Source organism: Trichechus manatus, unplaced genomic scaffold (genome assembly GCF_000243295.1).
Source record: "Trichechus manatus latirostris isolate Lorelei unplaced genomic scaffold, TriManLat1.0 scaffold00001, whole genome shotgun sequence".
Taxonomy (NCBI): domain Eukaryota; kingdom Metazoa; phylum Chordata; class Mammalia; order Sirenia; family Trichechidae; genus Trichechus; species Trichechus manatus.
Genome location: NW_004443937.1, coordinates 3,935,582 through 3,956,450, shown reverse-complemented (window position 1 = coordinate 3,956,450; position 20,869 = coordinate 3,935,582). Strand labels below are relative to the sequence as shown.

At 41.9% G+C, this 20,869-nt stretch overlaps 1 protein-coding gene across 1 annotated transcript in view; it reads right to left on the bottom strand.

Moving 5' to 3' along the window:
- The window catches only part of ITPR1 (inositol 1,4,5-trisphosphate receptor type 1), a 399,887-nt gene that overhangs the window by 142,226 nt on the left and 236,792 nt on the right, over positions 1-20,869 (bottom strand). Inside the window, exons 36-38 of the mRNA XM_023735093.1 lie at positions 18,552-18,736; positions 14,111-14,259; positions 13,079-13,190 (exon numbers count right to left, since the gene is read on the bottom strand). Coding sequence (XP_023590861.1) covers positions 13,079-13,190; positions 14,111-14,259; positions 18,552-18,736 — 446 coding nt within the window. The remainder of the gene's footprint in view (positions 1-13,078; positions 13,191-14,110; positions 14,260-18,551; positions 18,737-20,869) is intronic.

Sequence of the window (20,869 nt, the reverse complement as noted above, 5' to 3'; positions counted from 1 at the left end):
AGATGACTCAATGGTAACTGGTTGGTTTATAGGAGAGAGGAGATGCATCAGAAGGAAATACAGGTGATTTGAGAGGGTGCACGTGGAGGCTGAAAGAAGGGATGATCAATGACAAGCCTATTGCTCCTCAGTCATCCTCCAAAGCACAAGTGCTTGGAGCAGGGAACTGACGTCAGACCAAACCGCCAGACACCACCCTGCTGCCCTGGACAAAGTCACGCACCCGTGGCTTGGCTGCCTGGTTCAGAGGTAAACTCTGGGCCCAGGGAATGAAGCCAAGGCTTACTTTGCAGCTGGGTGACCTTGGCCTCCTTCAACAATGCCCCAGTGACCACCAGTACCACCTGCATGAGGCCAGGACTTGGCAGTCGGCTGCCAGCCAGGGCAGGTGTGGGAAGTCTGGGAAGACTGCAGCTGAGAGATTAGGTGGGGTCTCAATCCAGCTCAACACTACCCTTTCAGTGGTTTGATCACCAAGATGGAAAAAAACCTCTAAATATAAAACGGTTCTTATGTAACCTAATGATTTCTGACTTTTTTCTAGAATGAAGTGAAGATACAGTAAATTTCTTAAAGCACAAAAATACAGTGTATTTGCCATAGAAAATGAGGTATAAATTCAAGATTGCTCACTCAATTCGGGACAGGGGGCCTTTCATACATGAGTCCAACCTCACTAGTCTCGGCAAGACTACAAGTGGAGTTTCCTGCGCTGGGCAGGGAGGCATATAGTGCTAGAAAGGGCCTGAGTGAGGTGAGGAAAAGAAAAACCAAGCTTACACATATGAATTTTCAAGATTATATAAATAATACAAGATATAAAAAACCAAAACCAAACCTGTTGCCACTGAGTCGATTCCAACTCATAGTGACCCAACAGGACAGAGTAGAACTGCCCCATAGGGTTTCCAAGAAGTGGCTCGTGGACTGTTTTGTTAGCAGCTGAGCTCTTAACCACTACACCACCAGGGCTCCAATACAGGATATAGGAATGCATTTTAGTTTATCCTTACATAGTGTATGTTTTAGGCTAAAGAATTAAAACTGTGCAAACTTTTTTGCTATGTGCTCATACTGGAAAAAGGACACAGACAAAAAAGCAGATTTAAAGCAATTGCCTCCGCATTTTAGAGCACCAGAGATACAGATGGGAAAAGTATTAGCTTCTACCATTCACGCTAGCCACATTCTCACTAACGTACCCTTTGCGTGGATCCTATGTGACTAGAATGAAAGGATTACAGACATGAATTTACTGTCAGAACTCATACAGCCACAATCGGAACAAAAGCTAAAGGAAATAAAGAAGATGTAACTAGAACTAGTGTGTCTTTTTATTATTATTATGAATTCTCTTGCCTGAGACCTCTCTGTCCATAGAAGCATCTTGAATTCTCAGAATGGTCATGAGGATTGTGTGTATACACACACACATACATATATGTATATATATATTTTTATATTTCTTAATCAGTCTGAGATCAGTGATTTCGGGTATTCTAAACCTGCCCTAACACCTGACTTCCTCCCCAAACTGCTGTTATGCTTGCTTTAAAATTAATTCAATTTTAAAAACAAGAATTAAATTTAAACTAATTAACTATATTTTCTCCGTGAAAATTTCACAAACCCTTTTGCAACAACAGAGAATGCTTTATGTCTTCAGGAATCACTATCTAACTTGAAGGACAATTCTGAACGCTATCCATTTACGGAACAGAATAGAAAAACCAAGAGCCTGGATAGACATTACCAGCCAGGGCTCATTCAGGGTCTGGCACTGGCTCCTGTGTGACCCTGAGCCAGTGCCTGAACCTCTCTGGGCTCCTACCACCTGACCTGCTCTTCCAGGAGACTGAGTAGACATTCTTTAGGATTCCTTCCGGATAAAACATTAAATAATACCTTGTATATTTTTGGTAAGCTTTATATTATACTATCAAACAGGCAAGTTCCCTAAATAATACAACCTGGTAGGACACAAAATAATGTCAGGTATGGAAAACACCAGACCATGCCTGGTATATAATTTGGTAAAATAACCAACAGTCTACACTAGAGCTTCCCCCAGTGAGGAGTTCAGCTATCTTTCCTTGAGAATAGGGTTATCTGATGATAGTATGTTGCAATTTTGAAAGATACAAGCATATGTATAAGCTGCAGATATATTCAAATAAGACAATAGCTACATAAATGCTATACATAATATCCAAAGCAAAAGACAATGTTTAGTAAATGAATGAGTCTAGCTTCTTGGCACAGTTTTATTATTTATTATTTTGTTTGTCTAAATATATATATTTTGTTACATGAAAGGTGAAGCTCCGCCTAATCATATGCTAAGAGAGAAATGGTCTGAGTTCGTGGATTTTACAAGTCTTGTATTCTCCCGCCTTAGCTCCACGATTAGTCCCTGTGCTTGTGTGCTGACACCTCCAATCAAGGCGAAGACTCCCAAGCCAATGGATTTTTGGAAACCAGCTATTGCCTCTTCATATCTACTCTTTGATCTTCCCAGTGCTTTTAGCCAAGGCCAGCAAAATCTAACTTAATATAAAAAATTGCAAATGACTGGCTTTGAGATAGAAACGCACACTGAATCTCAAGTCACTGAATTCTAAGTGTCCTTTCTGGATGAGGCCACATCAGTGCACCATAACTACGATTCTCTAGTAGTAATTAAGTACATGCCAAAAAACCAGTTGCCGTGGAGTTGATTCTGACTCATGATGACTCCATACGTTGCAAAGTATAACTGTGCTCCATAGGGTTTTCATGACTGTGACCCTTCCAAAGTAGACAGCCAGGCCTTTCTTCCAAGACACCTCTGGGTGGACTCGAACTGCCACCTTTCAGTTAGTAGCTGCATGCTTAACTGTTTATGCCACCCAGGGGCTCCTAAGTGCATGCATGCATAGCACAAATATAACTCACTTCCAATACATAATGTAGCTAACATTTTATCAAGGGATGAGCTTCTACTAGCTTCTCAAGTAAAAAGAAATGGCCTGCAGACTTCCTAGGGCTCCTATTTTTTGGGTTTGTACAACACCCACATCCATCCATCCATCTTACCATCCATTCGCTTCATGTGTGCCTATGATAGGCCAGCACAGAGCACAGTCTTTATTTTCTGCTGCCATCCACATTAATCCCTCTACTATTCCTAGGCTTCTAGAATGTGCCTTTGAAATCAGCGGTCTCCTTCCATGGACCACCTCTGGCTGACGTTGAATTAGTTAAAGAAATGTAATTATATCATAGATTTAGTAAGCACATCAAAGGCAATTTGTGATCTCCAATCCCCCCGAATCGGTCTTGAGTACCTTTTTACCCACACATAACCTCAGAGGGGGGAAACACACAAACAGTGAACGGGCTTGCAGATATGTTTGCTGGGCCCTATCCTTCATCAGCCTTTGAAAATCCACATTAAGAAAATAGAAAGCTTTAAGTGAAATGAAGCTAATATAGAAGTTATCTAGCATTTTAGCAGAACAACTTTAAATCTCTACATCTGCTAACATAATGTCCTCTACTCACTACATTTGTTTTTAGAAACAAAATGAGAAGTAAAAATTATTTCGTCCCAGCGATGTAATTTCACCTATATTTTACAGAACAACTTCATCTGAACTCAGTAGTGAAATTCATTTTTTAAAAAATGCATTCTGACTTGACTAAATTAGGCGACTTTGGTCATTATGGAATAATCTCAGCATTTTTTTTTTTTTCTCAAAAAAAGAAAGCCCTCCGCAGACTCTGCAATTGCTTCTGTCTGCTCTGCGTTGAGCTTGCTCTGTGGTTGCCAGTGTCTAACAGTAAACAGCCCTGCTGCATTTATTGGCAATTACTGCTGAAGGTCACACATCAGCAGTGAGCCTAAATTCCAGGAAAAAAAGAAGCTCTTATGTAACTGCTGCCTGAATGTTGGCAGGTGCCCAACCCAGCAGTTCACAGCAAAGTAAAAAAGTAGGACACCTCCACCCTGGATTGGACGTCATGAGAACGCCCCCTGAAGGTGAAATGGTATAATTCTTGTGTTTCTCTTCAGGCACCCACCAGCCCTTTTCCCCCTCTGAAAGCTCCCTGCCAGTTGCACCCTTTTCTTGTAGAAGCAGCTCCAAATGGGAGAAGTTGAGGACTCAGTACAGGCAGGCTGCAGTCACCCTGAACAACTGGTAATGCTGGTCTGGCTTTTTTTGATGCAATGCAGGAAGGCAAAGTTGCCAGCTGACACTACTAATACTGGAGATTTCATGGTTCCAACTGACAGTGGTTAAATGGGTATCTCATCTCAAATATGTAGAAATAAAGTACGTCCATTAAACTAGAGCACACACTTTTTACCCAGAACTTTTCTTTCCAAATATGCATACACAAAAAGTAGGCGGACTCCTGCCCACCACCGCTGCCTTTTGGTCAGCAGCTAAGCGTGTTAACCATTGCACCACGCAGGGACTACACAGTTTAGAAAAGGGACTCATTATCACCTGTTGGTGCTGCTAGCCTGAGTTTCCTGACCTGCCCACTTAGGCAAGAGTCCCCTAGGTTCCACGCGCTTCTCCTTTTTAACACTTCTCATGGTTGTCACTTTACATTAATTTGTATCACTGTCCATCTCCCCTACAAAACTGTAAGCTCCAGAATGCAGAGACTGTGCCTGTTTGGGGTACCAGTGTATCCAAAGTCCTGAGCACCATGCCTGGACTATAAAAGGCGCTCAAATATTTGTCATATATATGAATGTCTTTAGCATCAACTAGTGTCAGCTTGAAGCCAAAAATGGGTAGATAAGGAAACTTTCTGGGGCCATGGAAATGTTCTACATCTTGACATGAGTGGTGGCTACACAGGTGTTTATGTATATAACAATCCATCAAGCTAGAAACTTAAGACTGAGCTGAAGGGATGGACACTAATGCAAGCAGGTCTCTTTTCTCCTCCACCTCATCTGTTACCCCTATAAAGGAAAAGGTAAAACCAGGAGATAAGGATGGAGACACTGCCTCTTTATTTGCAAAAATCTCTCCTCTTCCTGGTTTCAGGAGCAATTTTATTGTGGAAGACAGCTGGGAAGGCTCCATAGCATGCACTTTGGTTGCAGGGACTCTCTGGCTCTGTCCTCATTTCACCCTGTTTTCTCAGAGCACTGACAGGGACTTAGAAGGCGTTGTGCTTTTTCTTCCAAGTCATTCACAGCACATTTCCTCTCTTGAGATGCCCTACTAGCCTTCATCATCAAAGGGCCCTTCTTCCATCAGAGGATCTCAGGGTCACCAGAGATGCCTTGCACTGTTTTAGGGGCTCTCACCCATCACATTTAGAATCTGGAACGTTACATACAACGTAGGTGTGAGGTCTTGCCTGTACCCTGGGCCAGCATGAACTTGTTAAGCTTCTGCAGAACTCCAGCTGTGGGCTGCTGGATTCCAGGAGCACACACTGACAAAAGGCTTGGTGGGGAAGAAACCACAGGAGCTGTGTGCCGTCCAGAGCAGCTGTTGATGAGAAAGGGCAATCAAGCATCTCTGCTGCGAGGGCCAGATCCAAAAGCCTGAGGGACGAGGGATGAGGGACAGGGTTTTGGTGTCCCAGGGCTGTGCCAGTTGCCAGGGGTAACAACGAAGAGGGGATCCACAGTTGCTTCCTCAGGGAATTTTCAAAGAATCCAAGCGGCTGCCAGAACATTCTTCTTTTATAAACAGACAGTATTCTATTTCCTAGAGTATAATTATAAACACACCTGCTCCAACTGTGGAATCTTTCCATAAGTGAGCAATAAACTCCCAGCCAGGAGACCCAAGTTCTATCTTAAGCAAGCAAACACATCAACTGATTACTATGGTGCAATACAGTGTATTAATAACACTGCAGACTCCTTTCTCATTAGGAGAGGTTTTCCTCTTCTGACTTAATTCACACTTAAGCAAAGAGAAACTCAACCTCAGTATTTCAGAGGAAAAATTTAAATTAGCGAGGCATTTACACTAGCTAGAAAAGGGTGCCAACATGCAAATTTAGCATAGTACATCCTTCTGGCATGCAAATAATCCAGAAAAGGGAAAACTAAATAGGAAAAAGCAAAGAGCACCATAGCTAAAGTAATTAAGTCCTTTGCTGTTGTCATCTTCCATTAGAAGACATGACCTCTTCACCTGTTCATGTCTAACTAATATAAGGAAAACTTCTGGTTTGCACAATTTGCTGTAATAGAACAGTAAGTACACTACGAGCTGAGCTGTCCATGTGTTAGTCCTGCTTTAGCCACTATCAAGCTGTGTGAGCTAGGGCGAGTCATGAAACCTCTCTGAGCTCCATTCCTGACCAAATTCATAGCCACTCACATTGCTTTCAATTTTAAATCTGTGGTTCAAATTTCCTTTGGTATATCTAAACTATTTCTTCATATTTCTGATGTTATGGTGGCAGATTAATATTAGAGTAGACATTCTGCCCTATCTGGCAGCTGTGTCCCACTCCACATAAGGTATTATTACTAGTTGGTCTACCAAAAGAAGGAAGAGAAATCTAAAGGAGTAGACCAGAATATTCTGGGTAAATGAAACTAATTTGAGACACAAGAATAGAAACCAGGGGATTACATTTCAATTTCTGGATCTATAGATAGATTTCCTAGAAGAGAAGTCATGGATGGAGTATGTTCTCAAACTCACGGGCGGGCCTGCAGCTAGAAGTCTCATCTAACACTTTGGAATTCACAGTGTACATTGACAAAAGTTTATATGACCCCTTACACTCTGTATGTTTCTACATATAGCACAAAGAGGATAGTGGTTTTCTGCTACTGTCAAGCTAGACCAAGGCAGTTGTTTCTTTTCCCACGTAGGATACTTCACGCACAGATAGGAAAGCTCTTTATGATAATATCCAAGTGGAGTTTCAGAGCTGTGACCAGCAACAACCACAAATTCAGTTGAGATTCTAGACAGTGACTAATTGAAATCTTATCACAGTTTAGAAAATCTTTATCTCGACTCAGATGGGATCTCGAAGGACAAATGGCAAACAAACTCATGGGAAATGCTAACACAGACACAACTCCCAGAAGGCAGACTAGACAAAGTCAAACACCAGACACTGTGGAGACCAGAGGACAGATCATGGTGCTAACTGGAAGAGTGTCATGGGCACATCACCATGGGACATTAAGAAAAAAAACTAAATTAGGACCTCAGCATTATCCAATTCATCAATGGAAATTAGCTGAAAAAGAAAAAAGAGGGAAGAAAGAAAGGTTAGGAAGAGAAATATAAGGCAGCCAAATGTCAGAAACTTTGTGTATGAATTATGATTCTTGACTCTTTCAGTTAAAGCATTGTTAAATGGCAACCATCTCCTTAAAGGGTTCATGCATTTTGGACGCTGCCACAGTACATGGTGACATCTGCTGAGAGCATGTTCTGTGGTAGAACAAACAGGCGGGATGTGGCCATGCTCGGCTCATGTGCCAGACACCAAACCTCACAGAGCACTTATCCAAGGGCTCAGCACTGTACCCTTGGGCTCCTTCATAGGCATGAAAACGTAAACTCAACTGAGCTGTGAGCAAGGGCAATGTCCCTAATCAAGGACAATCTTTTTTTAGAAGAGGGCAGGGAAAACTAAAGGACTGGAGTAGGGCCAACAGAGCTTTGAAGAAAATTCTTCTTTTCGTCTTATTTTATGATTCAGCAGTAGTCTGAAATCCAGAATACCCTGCAGTTGGGCTAAATCAGATGCAGCTTCAACATTTGAAAGTAGTAAGACCAACACATCCCAGGACTTTTGTTCTGGTTGTGTGCCATCAAGCTGATTCTGACTCAAAGCGACCCTATCCCAAGACTAGAAACTCCCAATCTTGACGCTGCTGCTAATGAAAGGAAACACCACTTCTTCCCCCTAGAATGATTAGTGCCTACTTAAGTGCCATTACGGGATTAGTGACAAGTAAAGAGATTTACTTGCATCACGTCCAAGAAAAACAAACAAGAGAACTATCACAATTTTGTTTGTTTAAGGGTAGATGGATGATCCTCAACTGACTTTTATTATGGGTCATTAATATTTAGAACATTTTGCAAATTTAAGTCGTTACCAGAAAAACTAGTCTTCACCTGGAAAAAAGAAGCACCGGTAATTAACAGATTGACAATTTGTATGAAATGAAAACCCTGACATTACCTGAGGTCGTAAACTCTCTAGTACTAAAACAGCAAAAACTACTCAGAAGGGAAAATGGATTTTAAATAAATCCTGAATTATCCTTTTACACGAATTCTTGACCACTGAATTTCTTTCCAAAGCTCGTTGACTAATAAGAAGGCAACAGGAGTTTAATATAAAACCTACAGTAAAAAAAAAAATCAGACAAAACAAAACCTGTTGCCATTGAGTCTATTTCGACTCATGACAACCCTATGTGTTATAGAGTAGAACTTCTCCGTAGGGTTTTCTGGATGTAATATTTATGGAAACAGATCACCAGGCCTTTCTTCCACGGCACCATTGTGTGGGGTCAAATCGCCAGCCTTTTTGGTTAGTAGTTGATTGCAAACCGCTTGTGCCACCCAGCGGCCTTAAAACCTACAGTAGACTGCATAAAATAACTATGCTCCCTTTTCAAGCAGGGTGTAGGGGCCTGAAGCTTTTCTATGGGTTACTGAGAGGCTCAGATTAAATTTTAGAGAAGTTTAGCTAGGGTACGTTATTTTCTTTTAAACAGACATATTCTTATCTGTAGATTAAAAACACTTTAGTAGGCATTGCACACACACAGTGTTCATAAAGCCCTGTATAATTTTAAAGTTTATTAATTGTGAATACATAGGGTAGAAAGAGGCTACCAGCATCATACAAAACTGTACTTCACAGATATTTTGGTGATAATTTTTAATACTTCTTTATTTTATATCTACCCCTCTCTGAGAAGACTACGCATTGCTGGTCCTTTTGTAGACACACACTAGTTAAAAATAATTTTCTTTATCCCTAAGTCATCGTGATGGAATATCTGTGACAATCTTCTTCAACCAGCCCCACCCTTACCATCATTTGTGACAGTTTTTGGACAAGCACCTGTCAGGCCCGTGGACCAAGAGGAGTGGACCAATTGCTTGCTACTCACTGATCTGAGACCTTTGGGTGGAGCCTGATCAAAACGAGTCTTTGGATGACCTTGGGACAACTGTAACTTGTAATGTCACTTGGCATCCACTGGGGGATGTTTTCAATTGGGTGAGAAATCAGAACTGAGATGAAGACTAGATGTGTAAGTTTTGCTGTATTCCAAGCTCTCAGGGCCACTACTCCGTGATGTTTATAAAATCACGTAACACAACTGAACCTAAGTGTTAAACTTGAAGGAGGACTTCAAAACTCTCAGATGGTGCCAACCTATTCACTTAGTATGCCATGGGGAAGAGAAAGAACTCTGGAATCAGGCTATCTGCCTCGGTTGGGGAGGAGCCCTGGTGGGGTAGTGGTTAAGCACTCGGCTGCTAACTGAAAGGTTGGCAGTTCGAAACTACCAGCCATCTCCATGTAGAAAAGATGTGGCAGTCTGCTTCCATAAATATTACAGCCCTGGAAACCCTGTGAGGCAGTTCTACTCTGTCTTATAGGGTCACAATGAGTCGGAATCAACTCGATGGCAAAAGGTTTTTCCCAGGCCTAGGTTTGAATTCCTGGCCACTTTGTTATTAGCTGTGTGACCTCAGGAAAGTTCCTGAACCTCTCTGAGCCTCTCCATATGTGTACCCTTGTGTATGAATTGTTAATAATAGTGATATCTATCTCTAAGGCTCATTTGAGCTAAGGTATGAAATGTGCTTAGTATAGTGACTGGCACACAAAAAGAGCTAAATAAATGTTATCACTGTTACTGAAAATGTACTCTAGGAAATTAGTGGGTGTAAATGACATTTAAAAAGTGTAAGTCTGTCTTACAGTGACTCTGTAATGTATTAGTCAATTTGCTAATATGGGTGATATTTCTCAGTACCTTTTTTTTTTTTTTTTTTTTTCCAGGAAAGTAGACCCAAACAAGGACACCAACTTTTTTGAACTGGCTATTAAAGAATCATGTCAATTTTCTTTTTCACCCGTGACACTGACTAAACCTGATATGTTGAATGAAAAAGTAGAGATGAGTAAAGGCACCCAGGTTTCACTACCTTGAAGGATTATAGATTAGAAAAAATGACAAGAAAACATGGCCCCCACACAGGGTGGACAACACCTGGGGGAAGGCTGGAGACGACACTGCACCTGGATTCAGGAAACCTGGGCTCTAGTCTAGATTTAGTCTTGGCCTCACCTTGACTGAATCAATCTAGTCTTGACTTCCGTGTGACCTGGGCAGGTACTTTCGCTCTCTCAGCCAGAGTGAGGGCTGGAAGAGATGATGCTAGAGTTCCCTCAGGATCAGATTCTGTGACAATGAAGACTTAGGAGAGGTCAGGGAACAATTCTGGACATCCCTAGGGAGGTGTTAGTCATGGGACAAGTTCCACATTAGTGGCAGCTCAATAGGAAAATCGGGACACTTGCCCTGTGGCCTCGGCACCTGGCCCAAAGAACATCTCATTTATTTTAACGATGCAACCCAACTGGTTTGCCTGAGAAAATTTCGTTCCTTGGTTCTGGGTTATTTCCACCCTTGAAAAAGTTGGCTCGTCCTGGTCGTCATGCTTCTTTAGTCAAATGGGGACAGCAAGTAAACCATCAAAAGCCATCTTCAAAGTCTTTGTGAAACAGGACAAAACTTATACCAAGTGCCAGACTAGGGAGAAATAGAAATCATTTAGTTTCTCTCCCTCTCTTTTAAAGTTCAACTAATGTGAATGGTTAGCCAGCATTTTCCAACAATCAAAGCATTGGGCCAGGAGCACGGCTAGTATTTGCTTTGGGTACTGGAGCTGCTGACTAACGTGGCTCCCTCTACAATGTCTTCCTTGGCTATGCGGCAGTTCTCATACTTGCCTATGATATTTTAACTTGCATGAAGAGAGATGACAGCCCCAACCAGACTGGAAAGAAATGCCATCTTTCCTCCAAGCCTTCTGCTTGGGTGTGACTAATTTCTTCACCAGGTGAGATGAGACTTGAGTGAGGGCTCTAGAAACAATTCTAAGCCTTGATCAATTACTCTTTCAGAGTCTTCTCCAGCTACAGCCCAGTCTCCATCATTCGCCATCTGCTTTATAACAGGCAAGGTTACAACATTTCTATGACAGTGTACTCTCAGTTGGCATTATGGGTTGGGAAAAGGAATGTTGACGCATACGTTCGCAGAGGTCCCAAAGACCCTAAGCACTCATCTGCCAAGGAACAGAGTCTCGACAAACTCCTAACAATTTTACTTTCTATCTTATAAAGAGAACACTTAAGGGAAATGAATACATAATGTTTCTACAATATGTAACAATATTTATATAATAAAGAGTGTTTCTGCACTAATTTGTAACATTCACTGGATGTGGAGAAGAGACACCGAAAGAATGTCCCTCATCAGAGTTTATTGTAAATACCTCGGTTATAGAAAGGAGCGGATATTCTCAAGAAGAGAAAACGATGATCTCCATATTTTAAAATCAGGTTTTATGCCCCACAGAGGCAAATACAGTCACTTATCTGATGAAGGCCCCTCTGGTAGATTTTATTTTATTAGGAACAGTGAATTTCTGTAACTAGAATCACAGTTTAAAAACATTTTTTAAAGATCACTTTAAGAAAAATAAAGATTTTGTGAAATAAACGGTTATATTTATTTGCTTGGTAAGTGTATTCTCTTCAGTAAGCAGTATCCCTCCCACCACCTGTTTTTGTTGTTGTTTTCTTTCTTTTTTTTTAAAGTGAGACCTGTGGAGCTGCCCATACCTGTGTTTATATGAAAAGGTCATCTCATTGCTTTTCAGCTGTACCAGTGTTCTTAGCTTGTATTATTTACATTTATAAAATCTCTTCTGGAAGATTTCCTCCTATTAAGTTACAGAAACTTATTTTCTAATTAGCCAACATTTATTCATCTTTTAATTTATATTCTTAAACGAGAAGAGTGACATTTAAAATCTTGTGAATTAGGGACTGTGGAGCAATATGTACTGCAATAAGGATTGTGTACTTCTCTGTTTTTTTTCTTATCCAAAGATCCTCCTATGCTAAATTGCTCTAATACTTAGGAGAGATACTACTTAGGGTAAAAGTAAGATTACTGCATGCTTTCATACTTACAATAATCTGGTTGTTGCCATCCATTTTGACAAGGGAAAGCTGTGATTTAATTATCAAGGCTTCATCCACAGAAGAGTAAATGAATCACTAGGTATTTGGATAAGTCAGTGATATCCATGTATTCACCTACTCAAAGGCTATTGCTAAAAATGCCTGAGAAACAATTCTTACATTCAAATGAAAACTGGTGAGATTTGAACTCAAATTCTCTGTTGCAGGCTCATGATTTTTCGCTGGGAGCAGACAGGTGAGGCAATGGGATTGCTTTTGTCCCACTGTCACCAAGTCTGAGGTGTCAGGGAGGTCTCTGCACATCCTTGCTCACTGCACATGCTGAGAAATATCAGGTCACAAGGATGTGCATTTCACAATCTCAATCAGAAATGGTTACGTGTCAGCCTGCCTTAATTCCAGTTAGAGCTGGAGGGAGTTTCTGGACGCACAAGAAGGATTGTGCAACATCTCACCCGAAAGCAGAAGCGAGTAAACCTACAGGTATGCGTCGTTGGAACCCAAAACTCAGGAACGCACACTTTCCTATACAAGAGGCATTTGTATTTTCACTGGGAATTTAAATAGATGAAAAATCTTGTTATTACTATTTCTCTGGCATCAGATTATGTGGCAAGCAGCCTACAAGAGAGGACTAAGTGTATGTTTGACTTTCAATGGAGTAGCTAATATGATTTAGCTACCTTTAGGGGTAGGACAAAGGGCTTAAAAAAAAAAAAAGTTAACCCCTCTTCAATACTGTAATAGCTCAACTAAAGTAGATTCCTTACCCCCACCCCCTCTTCAATTTAATAGTAAAACCTGGTTTTCACTTGAAAATAAAAAGCAGTACCTTTTCTCCATAGCCTCTATCTTTGGTCATCATTTCTCTGAGGGTCTGCAGCACCTTAATGCAAAGTTTCTCCTCATTCTCTTCTAGTAGCTGTTTAGTGTGCTTTATTAACCTGAGTGGGGGGAAAACCATGGATTACGTCCCTGAAACTGTCTTTACATGTGTAAAAGACTGCACAAGCAACGTATGGTATCTAGTCAGTTAATGAACAAATATTTATTCAGGGCTCCCAGGTTAAACATACTCGAGGGCGTTCACTGAACCGAGGCCAACCTGTTAGTGACTGCATCTCAATAACGACACCTGCTGGTCAGTAGCAGCAAACACACCTGCTGGGCAGAAGTGTGCCACATATGATGAAGGGGTTATATGAAGAGGAGGAAGGAGACAGGGGGCCACTCAAACCTGCTCATTTATGAAGTGCATTTATTTACCTACTGAGGATTGCTGGGGAAATGGCTAAAATATGCCAGCGGTGTGAAAAACCTCCTGAGGATGATGGTTGGGGCAAAAACACACTGCTCCCTTATCCACAGTCTTGTGCTTAGAAGGGTCCAGAAAATTAAGAAACTCATGGGCAGAGCTAAACAAACAACCTGAGGGTAAAAAAATGGAGATTTCTGGTCACTGGAAAATTTCTATTTTAGATTATGCTCCGGGGCCTAAACTAAGAAGCTACAAAGTGGTTAAGAAAAGATTGTGAGGTCCTGGTAGGCTCAAGCTCTTTCAGGGCAGAAGGTCATGGGTTTTTTATGTCTGTATCACAGCACACGGTGAGTGCACTACAGAAACTTACTGAATGGAAAATGAATGAATGGGCATGTCTTTAAGATGAGAAATTCTCAACCAAAACAGTCTCAGTAAGTAGGATTTCGTCTACTAACTTCCTTTGGGAAGGTCAGAACAGGACTCTAGCACATGCGCATGCATTCATCAAAGTGAAAAACACTGTCTCCTTCTTTGGGAATCAGTGCTTGGCGTGGCCATCAGGGCTCTGACAAGTGCATCACCCCAGAGGGAGAGGCGGCTTACTTGCAAATGAAGCCCCCACTTTCACATTTTCTTCGGGCGTCTGTGTTCTCTGGGAACAGCAGCTCAGGTCGATGGAGAACATCCACAAGCACAGACAGCTCAGCTTGCACGAGGGGCCTGAGCCGGTCCTCCAGCGCAGAGACGATATCCTGGAACGGAAGCACAGCCTTGGTCAACAGTCCCAGCTGGAGGCAGAGCAACAGGAGGGCGAGAACGCTTATTTCTGACCTACGACAACACACAGGCTAGACTAGGTCAGATTAACTTTAGTACCGTCTGGCATTTATCTCAAATTATTAGATGTCGCCCAATGGTTACCTGAAGCATTAGCCCCTGATGCAGAAAAGAAAGCTAAAAAAAAAAAAAAAAAGTCAACTTTCCCACCACCCCTTCTTTTGAGATGGTCTTATGCTACTTGAGGGATCATTCCGTATATTTTAGAATATGAGGCAAAAAAATATATTTAACACCATGGAAAGATGTCTGCGACATGAGTGTCAAAATGCTCAAACAACAGTATGGACCGTATGATCCTATTTTTATAAACAACATCAGTATGTAACAGATATACAGCAAATATTACTAAAACATGATGGTTAGTTAGTGCAGGGTGGTCGGATTACAGGTGATTCTAAGAATCTTCTATATATTAATACTTGCCAGTATTGTCCAATTATTTTACAGTGAACATGGATTACTCATAGAATAAAGTCATATAAACATGAGAACACGAATGAATGAACATGCTGTATCAACATGCTAAGTACATGTACCCTGATAGCATGATGGTCTTCAAATGCAAAACACATAGCTGTAGGAAAGGAAAACAGAGAGAAGTTGAAAGAGCAGCAAAACCAACACAACAAACACCATATAAAGGCAAATGGCAGAAAACAGATGAGAAAATATCTTCAAAAGATGCTAAAGCCAGCTGGAAGGCTTGGTCACTCAACACCTAACTCGAGGCATGTTATCGAATACCGGGACAGAACCCAGCACATCAACCAAGGAGATATACATGGAGAAGACCCCTTAAATCATATTCACCTCAATGGGACACCAAAATTTCATTGGTAATGGTCAATAATGAACTGCTTGATCTTCTGTTTGGAAAATCAAACTAAAAGATATGAAGATAATTTTACTCTATCTTATCTTTAACAAATTTTAGGTGGTAGTTGTAATCACACAATAATGCTTAGGATGAATAAAAAAGAAATCGAATGTTGATTTGGGAGGGGCAATTATCTATAAGACTGTAGATAGACAGTATATTGCAACATCCCATAAGTCATACTTGATGCTCACAGCACTGTCAAAAAGAAGCTAATTTCCACAAAGTTCTCTGAGGGTCTCATCACCTTCCCCAACATTTCCTCATAAGGTTCCTTTTTGGAAGCAACCAACTTTCTCCTCTTCAGTCATGCCTGGTCCTACCTCTAGCAGATCTTTGTCGGCAGCATTTGCATCGGGTAGAAGTAGTTCTTCAACATCACATTAGTGTATATCACAAAATCCTGCATCTTTTGCAAGATTTGAACTTTACATTGCAAGTGATTTGCATTGTATTGTCAAATGTACAACATTCGGCAATCAGAGGGGGGCCAATAGACAGAGATGGCAAAGCGATGGGCAGGGAAAGATGCCAGTGTTAAGAAAGGGGATGTCTGCATAGGGATTAATTATGTAAGTGGTCGGTTTGCGAGTGAATGTGCTTCCATCATGACAACTGTTGCTCTCCTAGGCAATCTTATAACTACAGGGACTCAGACAATAAATAATTGGATAATGAAGACCCCTGTAAGCCAATGGCCAAGTCTTTATAACAAGCATTACCTATCTATACATTTTATTTCACTCCTCAAGAATATGCATAACAAATCCAAGAATCCACAATATCCCTCCCCTTTCTGAAAGCATAGTAGGGTCGGGAATCACTCTATCAGGAACCAAGTGACCTTAGCTTAAGAACTGCCTCTGTGACAATAAAGGCTGAAATTCGTACCTTGATCTGCAAAGCCCTGGCAACCTCCCGGCCCCTCTGACCCCCCAGCTCCAGAGTCCCCAGCCACACGAATCCTCTTTTGAATGTGCTATATCCTCTCCTATATTATGGTCTTCCACACGCTATCTCCTCCCTCCCATTCTTTTCTTTGTGATTGTTAGCTGTTGTCGAGTTGGCACCGACTCATGGCGAACCCAAGCACAATGGGATCGGACCTTCGTGATCCATAGGGTTTTTGCTGGCTGATTTTTCTGTCTTAGTCTGGAAGCTCCACTGAAACTTGTTCAGCATCACAGCAACATACAAGCCTCCAGTGACAGATCGTGCATTGGCTGGCAATCAAACCCAGGTCTCTTGCGTGGAAGACAAGAATTCTACCACTGAACCACCACTGCCCTTCTTTTCTTTAAATAAGTCCTATTTTTCCCTCGGGAGCCATGGTGGCATAGTGGTTAAGTGTTCGGCTGCTAAACCAAAAGGTCGACAGTTCGAATCCAGCAGCCATTCCTTGGAAACCCTATCAGGCAGTTCTACTCTGTCCTATAGGTTGCTATGAGTCAGAATAGACTTGACGGCAATGGGTTGTGTTTTTTTGTTTTTTTTTTTTAATTGTTCCTTCTAATCGTGGTTCAAATGTCACTTCCTCAGCAGAGTCCTCCTCAACCACTCTCCCAACCCGACAGCAAGAGGTCCCTCATCAGAGTATCACACAGCACTATGCTCTTCTCCTCTTCAGCCTTTGTCCCTTTCTTCTCTAGTCTGCGTGATCCGCTGATTAATATCTGTCTCCCCACCTAGACTTAAGACTCCATGAAGCCAGAGAAGGTTTCTGTTTCTGCTCACCATTGTATCCTCACTGCCTAGCATGGGGCCGAGGGGCGCATCGATGAACTCGTTTGTCTTTAGGTGACTTATGTACTCACAGAGACTTAGTTACTATATACAATGGTGATTATTATAGTCACAGTAGTAACAACAATAAGAACAGTTAATAATAATTATAATAGCAGCCCTCATTTATTGAGTGCTTGCTATATGCCAGGTACTGATCTATGTTACGTATATTCTATTTTCCACAGATGGCCACCACAGTAGACCCTATCTTGCACATTCTTCCTACACTGTGACCCTGACATTTCTCCCCTTGAAGAGTGGTCTCTGAACCCTCCCCTTGAACCTGAGTGGCCCTTCGTGACTGCCTTGACCAACAGAGTATGGCAGAAGATGCGATGTGACTTCTGAAGCTAGGTCGTAAAAGGCTTTCACTTTGTCTCTATTCAGAGATGTTCACTCTGGGACCCAGCTGTCATGTTGTGAGGAAGCCCTGACCACATGAGGAGGTTTCATTCAACCCCAGCTGAGGTCCCAACTGACAACCAGCATCAATTGCCAAACTTGTGAGTGAGTAATGTTTCAAGATGAGTCCAACTCCAGCTACCCTCTGACTGTCGCCACATAAGAGATCCTGAGCAAGAAATACCTAGCTAAGTCAGTCAACCTTCAGAAGGGGAAAGGTAATACAGAAATTGTTGCGGGTTTAAATGATTAAGTTTTAGGGTGATTTGTTACACAGACATAGATAACTGACACACGTCTCAACTCTCCTAATCATAACATCAACCCCATGAGGTAGGTGTTACTATTATGCTGTTTTACAAATTAGGAAACTGAAACGCAGAGGAGTTAAGTAACTTTCGCAAGGTTACACTGTTTCTGAACAGCGGAGCCAGGATTTGAACCCAGGCCATCTGGCCCAGGACCACATTCTTCGTCACTGCTTCATGCTCATCCTAAAGATCTGTGATTCTCAAACTGTGGTCCAGGTGCTACTGCCCATGAGAGAATAAACTGGGGGTGCTTGTTAAAAAAAGATGTTAAGGTGGATGTTAAAGTATCTAACTTTCATCTAATACTTGCTACTCCCCCCATTAACAAAGGGAGAGCAGATCTCCTGTAGGCACTAAGAAAGAAAGAGTACAACCTAATTAGAATTTAATAACACTTGGTTTTCCTTTGGCTTATTCTGATACAAAACTCTGCTCTCCAGCATCATTACACTTGCTTACCTCCTGATTCAGGAGGCTAAATATCCTAGGGTAATGGGGAAAAAATGGAGCCTTATGCCCTTATTCTAAGTAGCCTCTTGTAATCCTTGACTTCTTCTTTCTAATAAGAGCAGATTCCCCATTCTTCACAAAGAAATCTGTAAATCTATGAATAACCTTGAAAAGACCATGGCTTTGTCAGGAGACTTTCTCTTCCTAAGCAGCTTCACACTCTTGGGCATACATACATTATTACCTTTGACTATCTACTCACCACGCTAACATCTCCCTGTGGCCAGTCTTGGATTTCCTCCAAAGCAAGGAAGCACTGCTGTATCTGGGAACCACCTGAAGCCAGGTAAGTACTGCTTCTCTCAGCACCAGGTATTACCTGCAATCGCTCAATGATGTTTCGGTAGTCTCTGGAAGCAGCCAGGACAGAGTCTCTGCGAGCAGCATTGCGGACTGACAGCCGCCAGTTCATGGCTGTTTTCTGCACAATGTTGTGGGACTTCAGAAAGAGGTTGTTGACTTGGCTGTCCAAGTCCACAGGGATGGCAATGGCCCGGCTCTTAGCTGCACAGAAGAAAGATGACTCATGAGCTGACAATTTTTGTGAGAGATGCCTTAGAGACATGTGTGATGCTAGCTGCCACTGAGCGGCCCCTGATTCATGGCAAGCCCATGTACAATGAGATCAGATCGTTGTGATCCATAGGGTTTTCATTGGCTGATTTTAGGAAGCAGATCTCCAGGCCTTTCTTCCTAGTCCATCTTAGTCTGGAAACTCCACTGAAATCTGTTCAGCATCATAGCAACACACAAACCTCCACAGACAGATGGGTGAGAGCTATGCATAAGGTGCATTGGCCGGTAATTGAACCTGGGTTTCCCACACAGGAGGTGAGAATTCTACCACTAAACCATCACTGCCCCCTAACACTTTAATATTAAAAGTAGGAAATTCAGAAAAAATACAAATACTATAAAAATAAAAAGCAGGCCACTCAGGATTCACTGTCTCGGCTAGAAACTATGGGCCTTGGATATGTTTTTTCAAGCTAAACAACTAAAATAGTGGCCATCTGGGTGCGATTTTTAGTCAGGAGGAGTTTATGCCCCCAGGGCCATAAGGACCAGTTCCAGGAAGGAGCTAATGGGTTTGCTGTTTTCATGCCCTGTCTTTTCATAAGCATAAGCTCTCCGTGTCTGATTACCGCCAAAACTATTGAAAGTTTTCACCTCCTAGTTAAGGCAGCCACTTGCTCAAATTTTAACCAACTAGCTTTTGTGGCAAAGGCTCATACATTTTCTTTGGCCTTAACAAGCACATCCTTTATGATGTAGGTTCAACATGGGGACCAAAACCAGTTGCCACTACGCTGATTTCAACTCATGGCAACCCCACGTGTGTCAGAGTAGAACTGTGCTCCATAGTGTTTTCAGTGGCTGATTTTTTGGAAGTAGATTGCCAGGTGTTTTTTCTGAGGTGCCTCTGGGTGGACTCAAACGTCCAACCTTTCGGTTAGCAACTGAGCACATTAACCATTTGCATCACCCGGGGACTAAAATGGGGACAGTAGAGGGTTATCTGGGGATTCCCTGTTCGGGCCTTGATTCTGAGATATCACATCACGAATGTGTAGGGTGCTGAGTTCCAAAGACTTACAAAATACTATTGACAAATACTGCCATATAACTAATAAAAATAAAAAGACACTAATACCTACCATCTGCGACTAGAGAAAATCAGGCAGGGACTAGTAAAATCAGGCAACAAGCTCGAATAAACACAATCCATACCAGCAGGACAGCCACTAAATAGTGCTAAGAAGCTTACCTGGCTTGGTTTTCTGGTTACTGTCTAAACCAGTTGCCATCGAGTCGATTCTGACTCATAGTGACCCTACAGTACAGAGTAGAACTGCCCCATAGGGTTTCCAAGGCTGTAATCTTTACAGAAGCAGACTGCCATGTCTTTCTCTCACAGAGCAGTTAGTGTGTTCTAACTGCTGACCTTTCAGTTAGCAGCTGAGCACTTAACCACTGCACCACCAGGGCTCCTTGGTTACTGTCTACAGAGATCTAAATACCTACCACAGGCAGGTGATTTTCTTCTCAACTTTAGGCAGGAAGCTTACCCCTTTGCATAGCATTTATTGGGGAGGTGGAGAGTGAAAGTGTTAACATTTGATAAAGTCAGGGTGAAAAAGCAGCAATTTTCATAACTTCCTTTCAAAGCTGCCTATGAAATGTGAGACGGGAAGAGTGGACTGGAGTGGAGGACCACTTACCAGTGAGAGACAAAAGGGAGTAGTGTACCACTTCTGAGAAATGGTATTCATTGGAATATTGATAGGTGCTTTACAGGGGGACAAAATGTTTTCATAAAGTCAAATACACTCGCTGGATTAAACAAATTAGTCTCCTAAACGAGGGACTTCTCAAGGACTTGAACAAGCCTGCGTGCACTGAGACTTGCCAAGAGTTGCCTAACATTTAACCATGGAATCTTGTTTTTCAAGGCTCTTACTTTGGGACTTACTGGCTCTTATTTTGGGAAATGCTAGCTCAGTAGATAAAAGCTAGGTCTGGGAATCAGAAGACCTCAGCTCCAGCTCTGGCTCTGCAACTTCCTAGCTTCCTGTTTGTGTAACCTAGGAGAGATGTCACAAGTGCTCAATAAATTTGGCCTTTATTACTGTGAGG